Raw genomic sequence first — 10,833 nt, 5'->3', positions numbered from 1 at the left:
TCAGGTATGGTGTGTGCACAGGGACGTGGTGAAATATCCTATAGTGTCCGCTGTTATCCAATTTAGGGGACAAAAGCATAATGTAGAGGTCGCAGTTAACCCGCACCTCCGACATCCGCTAATTCTGGGAACCAACTGGCCTGCTTTTAGTGAATTATTGGGGTATTTATGTGCGGATATCTCTTGTGGAAAGGAAAAACAGGAAAGGGGCGCGGCCGTGCAGGTCGGAAAGGCGTAGCCGGGACCACTGAGATCAAAGCCAGGGGAACAGAGCACAAATGAGAGGCTGATCCTCTCGGAGTGCGATGACTTTGCCCTGGAACAGTCTCAGGATGAGTCATTAAAACATGCATTTGAACAGGTCCGTTCTATTGACGGTCAACCCCTCCAGCCTGCTCGTCCACTCTCTTATCGTTAGTTTGCTATTTTAAAGGATCAGTTGTATCGAGTGATTCAAGACACTCGGACCAAACAAAATACAACCCAGTTATTAGTACCAAAAAGCCATCTGGAAATGCTTTTAGGTTACCTGAACACACACAAAAAAAGTGGTTCAGACTGAATTAGAGGCGATGCTCGAGATGGGGGTAACAGAAGAATCCAACAGTGATTGGGCAAGCCCGATAGTTTTAGTACCTAAAACCGACGGCTCTCTTCGTTTCTGTGTGGATTACCACAAAGTTAATGCTGTGTCGAAATTCAACGCGTATCCAATGCCGCGGATTGACGAACTGCTTGATCGGCTGGGCACCGCTCGTTTTTATTCGACACTGAATTTAACTAAAGGGTACTGGCAGATCCCCTTATCGCCTCTATCCAAAGAAAAGACAGCCTTTACAACAGCATTTGGATTATACCAATTCGTTACACTTCCTTTCAGGTTGTTCGGGGCTCCAGCCACGTTCCAGAGCCTCATGGACCGAATTCTCCGGCCGCATGCTGCATATGCCGCTGCCTACCTAGATGACATCGTCATTTATAGTAATGACTGGCAGCGTCATATGGAGCATGCGCGCGCTGTCCTGAGAGCACTGACACTGGCTGGGTTTTGGCGGCCAACCCAAAGAAGTATGCGGTTGGGCGTGTGGAGGTCAGGTATCTGGGTTTCCACTTGGGTCACGGGCAGGTGCGTCCCCAAATTGATAAGATCTAAGCAGTTGCAACATGCCCGAGACCCAAGACGAAAAAGGAGGTAAGACAGTTCCTGGGGCTGGCGGGATATTATAGAAGGTTTGTGCCTAATTATTCGGACCTCGCCAGCCAGCTGACTGATCTAACTAAAAAGGAAGCACCAGATCCGGTCCAGTGGACGGAGCAGTGTCAGCAGGCTTTCACCCAGGTAAAAGCTGCTCTATGTGGTGGGCCACTCTTACATTCTCCTGATTTTTCTCTTCCCTTCTTTTTGCAGACTGACGCATCGGACAGGGGGCTGGGAACCGTCCTGTCCCAGGAGATAGAGGGAGAGGAGCAGCCGGTGCTGTACATTAGTCACAAGCTCTCTAAGAGAGAGACTAAGTACAGCACCATTGAAAAGGAGTGTTTAGCCATCAGGTGGGCCCTCCTCACCCTCTGATATTATCTCCTGGGTCGGGAATTCACCCTCTGTTCGGACCACGCGCCCCTCCAGTGGCTCCACCGCATGAAAGATACCAACGCGCGGATCACCCGTTGGTATCTGGCTTTACAGCCCTTTAAGTTCCAGGTGGTCCACAGGCCGGGGGCACAGATGGCTGTGGCTGACTTCCTCTCCAGGAGGACAAGCGCGGTGTAAGTGGATCAAATGCAAATGACAAACACCTGTGTCTTGTTTCAGTAACTGACGTGAAGAGACCATAAAAAGCAACCTAGGAGATGAGAAGCGGCAGAGAGGAACTGACTGAGACTCGTTAGCAGCCAGTGTGAGAAAGCTCTGGTGAGCACTGGTGGACTGAGTATTTGAAGGACTGAGAAAGCTCTGGAGAGCTCTGGTGGACTGAGTTATTGAAAGCGCCCGCAGCACGGATTTATGTTTTTGTGTGATCTACTGGTTCTGGTTGTGATCATCTCAAGCCGACCCCGTCTTCTTCCTTCCAGCATTATTTTGAACCTGTTACACATCCATAAAGTGCTACAGGAATGAGTCCTAAAACCTGGAAATGAGTTTTGAGACATTTTTGCATTTATTGTTGTGGTTGTTGTTGTTATTGTTGTTTTAAATGCTTAAGTTAAAATTGGAATATCGCATAAATTACAATATCACAAAATTTGAATATCGCATAAAACATGCAAATAAAGCAGCGTTTCCATCCCATGTTGGTGGAAGGGAACATAGCTAGTGTCACACCAACACCAACTCAGGGCTAAAAGAAAATCTACAGTTTATCACTTGTACAATTTGCTGTTTTTATTAAAAAAAATTGACATGACTTTAACAAATCTTGACCCCCTGACATTCCCATTACCTGTGAAGTACATACTTCTATGCATACTCTAAGCCCTACTGTACCTCATTTAACCAAGACAAAAAAAAAGTATTTCCAAAACAAAATGAATGGGTATCATTAGGTGAAACTGGGAGGCCATTTTTAAATGTGACCAGTAATTATTTAGATTTCAGCCCTATGAGCACAGGGATTTTTCAGTGTTATCACTCCTTCAACCATAAAATAAACAACTTTATTCTGAAATTGACAGGGCTGGCATATCATATTTTCTCCAAAAGCCGGCTTTTACCCATAAAATGCACTGCATGCTACACAGCTCGTTTCAAGTAATTCCATCTAAAGATTATCAAGTCAAAGCAAAAGCAGAAATTATGCCTTAAAATCTTTAAAATAAGCAAAAACGTCCCATTCCAAACACAAATTCCTTCAAATAAACACAAAAAATTCAACTATGACTGAAGAAAATGTCCCTAAAGAAGGCCGGTTGGAGTAAAAAGATGTTTATGTGGCCAAATGCACTAGCACAAAATCTTTTTTCAATAGCGGATAAATACACAGGACTGTTTACTCAACCAGTGCTGACTCTCTCAAAATAGTCTGACTTCAGGAATGAGAATTTCAGATGGAGTTTCATGAATAAAGCTATCCTCTGTGACAGTTATAGTTTATAATTATAGCAGACATTCAAAGCCGCATTTGACAGACTCTAGGTGGAAGATGTGTTTGTGCTAAGACAAGGATTCCCTAATTTACCGTTTGCAAACTTTTAAGGAGCCCAACACCAGACCCAAGAGCTGTTTCTGTGGTTCATAAGATGATTTAATGTGCAGTAAGTAGAACTAAGGCAAATATACAGCTTTTAATATGGTTGCCAATGGTTTTTTTGTGGTTATTTCTTTCTTTGTTGGGTCGGTAGCCCCCTAACATACTTAGAATCATAAAATTAAACTTGCCTTTGATTTCTGTTTTATTAAAAATCTTTTGACACCCATATGGAATTTCTTGAATATTCATAATCCCCTCTGTACTGTAAATCCATTAAAATACAAGAGGTCTCAGCTGTTTAAATACCCACACTGCTTCATTAGCACAATATGTATAAAACAAATCTACAATCAAGTTAAAAAAAATACATACACAACATAATATTTCAAAACTGAAATGATCTACCAGCGATTTTTTGTCTGACCACAGTCTCCCCTGCACATATGGAATATTGAGGGAATACACTGGCCTCCAAACATGTCTTTTGTCAGCACAACTCTTCCTCTTTGGTTTCCACATTCCCTTCTTTTTCCTCCTCATTTGTGACACTGTCTTCCCCACTTCCTGCACTGTAAATAAAACGATAGTAGAACCATGTGACTGCTACATCATAATATTTGCATGGTTACTTTTTCACTATGCCAGTGACAATAAAGCTTATTCATGGATGACTTAAAATCTTAAAAAGAAAGATCTTTGATAAATAGATCTTCTCATATGTCAAAAGAAAACCACATCTATTATTTTTCCATTGAGCAAGATGATTTTAGTTTGAATGGGTCACAAGAGAGGAAGTAATGTCAAAGCTTTCATCAAAACTATAAACGCTTTAACACACTGTTAAATCTTTGCATTGGCCACACTTATTTTAAACCCCCACCATTCATGTGTCTCCATACCTCTTTTGGGTTTCGCTTTCAGTGCTGTTATGATCCTCATCCACAGACTCATTGTCCACATGGTTTGTCTTACTTGTTTCTCCCTTTGATCTCACGAAATTTTCATCCAAACCTGCTTGTTCCAAAGTGTTCCTATATCTGCGTTCAACATTATTCTTGGCATTTTCCTGAAAGCATTAGATATATGCATACAGTAAAATTTAAATATGTTGAATTATTTAGAAAAGAATAGATTTTGAATTTCAATTAGTGTACCTGCGACACCTGCTCAAAGAGGTACGGGCGAGCTGTCACTCGTGATTTGATTTCCTTCAGCTCTTTTTGATAATCTTTCATTCTCTCCAGATCAGCTTGCCTACATTCACAAGGACCCATAATCAGTTATTACATTCATTATGGCTTCTTCATTCATCAAAGTCATCGGACATTTATTTTTCAAAGTGCTCACCGATGCAGTTTGAGTTTGTCCTGGTAGACCTCTTTAAGACTCTTATGGGGGTCCATTGCTTTAGCTCTCATTGCCACTGCCCTGCTAATGGCTTGAGATCTGATTCTGTGCTGCTTCATCCACTCTGCGTTCTCCTGCTCCTTGAGGTCCTTCAGCTCCAGAGATCTCCTGTATGACAGGCAGATTAAACATCACCTTTTTTTTAGGATAATACATTTTAAATGTTACTGATTTTGTTTTGGAGGTCCCCTACAACAGGTTTACATGCATCCAAGGTCAAAAAACACTTTCATTTTCTCATATTATACACTGCAGCATTACACTGGAAATCCAGAGTTCTCGCGAGAGCACAAATTGAATTTGCTCAGCGAGTTACTCTGGTGTCGAGTAATGATGCTCATTAAATACGCCCTTGTATCCGAGCTGCACCAATCACATCGGGTTATCTGATATAGGCGGGCCAGAGGCGAGCTAAACAGATGACGACAGCGCTGTGACGTCAAAGTCATTAGTAAACATTGCAAGATGGCTATGGATGAACACCAGTTTTTTTAAACGGCTTTGGCCGCTACAATGAACGAGCTAGACTTGGCTTTTTATTTAAAACAGGAACAGAAGACGGTGCTCCTTTGCAAGAAGGACGTTTTTGCTGTTTTGCCGACCGGATAAGGCAAGAGTCTAATCTACCAGTTAGCTCCGCTGGTAGCTTAGCATTTGTGGCTTGTTGTGATTGGTCGTAGTGTTATCCAATTGCGTGCAGTGAGATTTTCAAATGCAAGCTTGGTGCCGCCCCTCGAGCTGGCCGATTTTCATTAGTCGATGCCAGACCCTTAATCTTTCAGATTTAGGTCTGGATTTCCAGGCTACTGCAGCATTACACTGTGTCTGAAATGGTTCAATCAAGAATTCAGTCTCTCTAAACCCCTCCTTTTCGAGAGTCTACTTTGCTCTGATTGGTCAGACGGCCCAGTCTGTTGTGACTGGCCTACCGCTTACAGTGTGTGTCAGAAATGAAACGTCCATTACCAAATCTGAATTTCAGCTCCATACGATGGCGTCGGTTTTACTGTGTCAATTCCTCATCCTTTGGAAGTGCATGCAAAGTGGATTTGCTTTTGCAACGGAGAAAAAAGCATCTTCTCGACATTTCGGCAACATGAACCAAACTCTTCCAGTCTCAGCTACAACTACAGTGTTTGAGGACGGGGCAAAGTAGACATTGTTCACGGGCAGCCAATGAAGATCATAGGCTGGCATTATGCAAATGTATTACAAACCTATATAGGGTCATGCAGGAAGTAAGACTGGAATTACTGACGACTCGTTTCTGGCAGTTCAGAATCGGTTATTTCTTTTAGGGGACAATAACTCCATTTATCATGCACTTTGATTTCTGAAACTTTGCCGAACTTTTACTCAACTCAAAAATATTATGAGGCACTTTAAATAAATCAACACTTTTTTAATGGAATTAATAAAATGATGTGTGCATACATACAGTAACATCTATGGAACATACAGTTATACAGTTCATTATGAAAAATATAACAAGCCAAAATATGGTGCAAACATGGTACAAAATTTTAAAAAAAAATTTTAAGTGAACACATTTTATTTCTGCAATAATAAATTTTAATATTCTAAGCTACATATTTTTCAAATTTCCCATTATTTTAAATATTTTATTATTGTTTATTACTTTAAATAATTTATTTTATTCTGGAATAAGATGGTGGAATAAGATTTGGTGGAATAAGATTTGATTTAAAAAAAAATACGAATATGTTTTCTTTCTTTGAAATACAGTGAAGTCATGAATTGTGCTTAAAAAAAAAAGAGAGACTATGATTGAGTGTATTATACAGGAAAACGATTTTATTGGAAATTAATCATTAATAAAATTGTGAAAATGTAAGCAGCAACAGGCTCACCTTACAGCCATGGATCTTTTCCTGGCAGCATCTGTTATGTAAGTCGGAAGAGTATCCATAGACAGTGATGTCAGGCCACCAAATGAACTGCTTCTCTTTAGACTCGTTTTGTCTGTAGATTTCTAGTTTTGAAAAGTAAAAAAAAAATGATGTTAAAGGAATCTTCAAAAGTTCATCAAGCCACTAAAATCAATAGATGAAAATGGCGACCTGTGGGTTTTCTGGACTCCTGTGGCGAGGCTGTAGTGCAGATGTGCGCAGCTGGAAGGGTTTACACTGAGTGACATCTCTCCTCTCTGCTGTCTCCATTGCCTTCTGTTGAAAGGCCTGGTAGAGCTTGTCAAAGTCAGGCACGGCGGCGTTCGTTTTAGGTCTGAAGGACAACTTCTGGTCCAGGTAACCCAGCATCTTGTTTTTGCTCTTCTGAGCACTGCGGGTCTGGCTATCTGCACTGGCTTCATTCCTTTGAATGGGTGCTGAGGAAGCTTTCAGAGTCTCCTGGGCTCTCAGATGAATGCGAAACTTCCTTTGCTGCTCCTGTTCTGAGCCACCATCACATGAACACAGTTTCAGAGTAAAATGAGGGCGAGTGCATTATGGCTTATTTTAATTAAATTGAAAATAAATGTACATTCTTCAAATTAAACTTGAATTTATTTTTTTGTATTTTTGTTTTCATTTAAATATGTTTAATTATCAATTAAATATGTTACATATGGTGTTTCGTGCATGCATATATTAGGGACGCGACGATATGAAAATTATGGCCGGTACGATAACCGTTAATTCTTTATATTTGAAAACCGATAACCGATATATTGTCCGATAAATCTAAATCCAAGTTTTTATATAATTTTTGAGAGCCTGATTACATAAACAAAAGTCTCACCATTAAAATCCATGTCCCTAGCTTTAATATATCGGCCAAATTTTTTTTATTGGGCCGATAACGATAACATTAAAATGAACATATACTGAAATGGTGGCTGATTTATTGTGCATCCCTAATATATACTGGTTAAAATGCTTTGAAAGAAATCTCTTATGCTCACCAAGGCTGCATTTATTTGGTAAATATAGTTATATATAAAATAACTGAATATACTTTAAATTCTGAATATATTTTCAAGGGTTATTTATTCCTTTGATGGCAAAGCTGAATTTTCAGCATCATTACTCCAATCTTCAGTGTCACATGATCCTTCAGTAATCATTCTAATATGCTTTTGACCCATAGTGCGAGTATATAGTATAATAGTATAAAAAACTATGTTCTACATTATTATGATTAAATGTTCATATAAATGGCACCTTTCAACTGTTCAGGAAACCTGGGGTCTGAGGCTGCTTTGGGAATAGGTTTCCTCACACAAACTGGTTGTGTTTTTTCACTTTTATTGGCAGAGCCCATCTCCTTCTTCTTCTCCTCCCTCTTGTGGAACCTGAAGGGCTTCTGCATGGTCAAGAGGAAATCTCTCCTCTGCTCACGACCTTCCTTCCTCAAGCGCTCTTGATCATGGATGAGGTTTTCATAAAGAGGCTTAGAGATGTACTCAGGGACCGGAGCAACGCAAAACTGTTTCTGACACTCAACCAGGTCTGCCTCCTCTTTGGCTTTTTGTGAATCTTGAGGGAGAGGCTTCCTCTGTCTCTCAGTCACCGTTCCCTGAGAAGTTCTTGGTGCCTTGATTCCACTTGGGGTAAAATTCTGCAGAATCAGCTTTGAGCTGAAAACAAGAGTGGTAGATGTATGTTTCAAGCCAAACATTGTTATCACATTTAAAGGATTAATTCACCCCAAAAAAATCTGTCATCATTTACTCACCATCATGTGGTTCCAAACCCGTATGGTTTTCTTTCTTCTTCTACTTTCGTTCATCTTCGGAACACAAATGAAGATCTTTTTGATGAAATCTGAGAGCTTTCTTTCCCTCCATTGACAGCTACACAACTATCACTTTGACGCTTCAAAAAGTTAATCTAGTAAAACTAGTCCATATGAATTGAGTGGTTTAGTCCAAATTTTCTGAAGAGACTTGATTGCTTTATTTGCTTGACGAGTGAGAACGAGGTTCATTGTATTGTTCATTGACGTATATTCGCAGCACATTTGAGCTCAGCAAGAACCAATGAGGTGTATTCTCACGCGTTGAGCATGTATGGTTAAGCTTCTGTTTAAGTTTGCTGATCAATGTTTAAATGTGAATAAAAGCCTAAATTCAATCTGTTCATCATATAAATCGAGTCTCTTCAGAAAATTTGGACTAAACCGCTCAATTCATATGGATTAGTTTTGCAATCTCTTTATGAATTTTTTGAAGCGTCAAAGTGGTAGTGGCGTAGACTGTCAAGCTCTCAGATTTGATTAAATTATTAAAAGTATTAAATAAAAAATTTGTGTTCCAAAGATGAACAAAAGTTTTACGGGTTTTGAACAACATGAGGGTGAATTTTCATATTTGGGTGAACTAACCCTTTAAGATTGGAATTACCTGTGGTGTTTGCGTTTCTCAGAGTTTCGGCCATCATGATCTCTGATGCTCGGCTGCAGTATATTGGCTTTAAGCATCCACTCAGTGCTGCTGGTGAGCAGTGAGTTCTGCAGGACCCGCTTCTCCAGCCCGGTCTGATGCTGAAGCTCCAAATTCTCCAGCTGCTGCTTGCGTTTGGCCTTCAGAGCCTCCAAATGCACCTCAAGAGATAGTTCAGACTTCTTCCGGTCCTCATTGAAGGACAGCAGGCTTTCCGAAACGTGCACGTTGTCTCCCTCTTCAGATCTAGAGATAGCTAAAGTAGAAGAGATCTGGACAGACAATATGTATTTAGTTTGTTTGTTGGATTGATTGATTGATTAAATGATGAACTAAAGGAGATGAAAGAGCGATTTCTGAAAATTTGTATGACTAGCACTTATCATGTTTATTGCCTCTTTAAGATGAATCACTCCTCATTTGTAAGTTGCTTTGAATAAGTGTCTACTAAATGGGTAAATGTAAATGACACAGTCAGCCATGAAGATATGTAATTTAGCATGTAAAAACACCCCTAAATGTGCATTATGGCATGCAATATAACTAAAACTACTGTAAACTAATTTTGATAGTCTACTCTACACGGAACATTGTACTGCATTACATATTGTTAGACCTATTGGACTGGATGAATGAAGATAAACAAAAGTCTAACAGGTTTGGAACGATATGAGGGTGAGTAAATGATGACAGAATTTTAATTTTTTTGGGTGAACTATCCCTTTAACTTAAAATCTCAGGGGTACTTTCAGGTCAAAGAGATTAAGCTGACAAAAAGGTTGGGGAATCCCTGCACTGTCTGTATGTAAATATGAAATGATGTGAATTTGTACATTGTAACGTGTTTAAAAGACAAAAGCCTTCCAAAGACAGTAATACATGGTTAAATGAGTGATAATTCAAATAATAATTAATGTGTTCGTCAGGAGCTAATTTGATATGTGATGTTGCAATGTTGAGAAAACAGCACTTCTTAAAAGTGAAATGATTTCTGTAAAGGTTAGGCTTAGAGTTAATGTTAGCCATAATCAATAAGAAAGCCACTAGTCTGACTAGCCTGCAAGTATGTACATGTAATTACAATTACTTATTTTTGGGAATCTGATTACATAATCTATATTACATGTAATCAGTTACTACCCAGCAGCACTGTACAAAATGTCATCAAAATATTGAGTTGTCTTGTTGTTGATTTTCTTAGCTAGAGGAGCCCTGTTGAAATGAATGTCAACAGCATGTTGTTGTTACTATGGCAACCCCAAACACTCATAGTTACGCTCTGTTATTGTTGTTCGCCGCGGTTAGAAGCGATTCAAAATAACTACACAATAATAAAACAAGTGGATTAATCACTGTTAAATCGATAAATGCACTGGAAATATATCAGACACTTGTTTCTCATTTGAACGCACACTCTGGTTTCGTATAACCTCTTCCGACATCATTGCTTTATTCTCACCATCGTCTTCTGATCCATGGTGTGATCAGGCCCGCTATGAGGAAATCATTCAAACACTCATCCATTTACTGTTAAAGATCAAGACACACTCCATTTCCTTGGAATCGGCAAATATATGATCTCTGCACCGATGACAATCTCCACCCACCAGCGGCTGAACACGCACACAGAATCCTAAACAGCATGTCCTTCAGGAATGTTACATACAAAATACCATCTTTTCACAGCAAATATTTTATGCAGCAACAAAACACGCATACAGTACATGTTGTTGACTGATAGACAGTACATTCTTTAAATAAACCGAACGCGCTTGTTTTTCCTCCACGACGGCAGATGGCGCTAAAAGGAACATGCTTCCATCATGCAACAGTACG

General features: G+C 39.7%; 1 protein-coding gene across 1 annotated transcript; it reads right to left on the bottom strand.

Moving 5' to 3' along the window:
* Nucleotides 1-2,363: 2,363 nt before the first annotated feature.
* Nucleotides 2,364-10,611, bottom strand: fam161b (FAM161 centrosomal protein B). The gene is made up of 9 exons (XM_084097093.1): nucleotides 10,457-10,611; nucleotides 8,959-9,269; nucleotides 7,778-8,193; nucleotides 6,677-7,008; nucleotides 6,467-6,588; nucleotides 4,536-4,703; nucleotides 4,343-4,442; nucleotides 4,088-4,254; nucleotides 2,364-3,757 (listed from the first exon to the last, which is right to left on the bottom strand). The coding sequence occupies exons 1-9, from the start codon at nucleotides 10,472-10,474 to the stop codon at nucleotides 3,676-3,678; spliced, it is 1,716 nt and encodes a 571-aa protein (XP_083953219.1). The 5' UTR covers nucleotides 10,475-10,611; the 3' UTR covers nucleotides 2,364-3,675.
* Between the last annotated feature and the right edge of the window lie 222 nt (nucleotides 10,612-10,833).

The sequence above is a fragment of the Abramis brama genome (assembly GCF_963993115.1).
Source record: "Abramis brama genome assembly, chromosome: 21".
NCBI lineage: Eukaryota > Metazoa > Chordata > Actinopteri > Cypriniformes > Leuciscidae > Abramis > Abramis brama.
The sequence above is the reverse complement of the archived record's forward strand: the minus strand, read 5'-3'. Positions and strand labels throughout refer to the sequence as shown.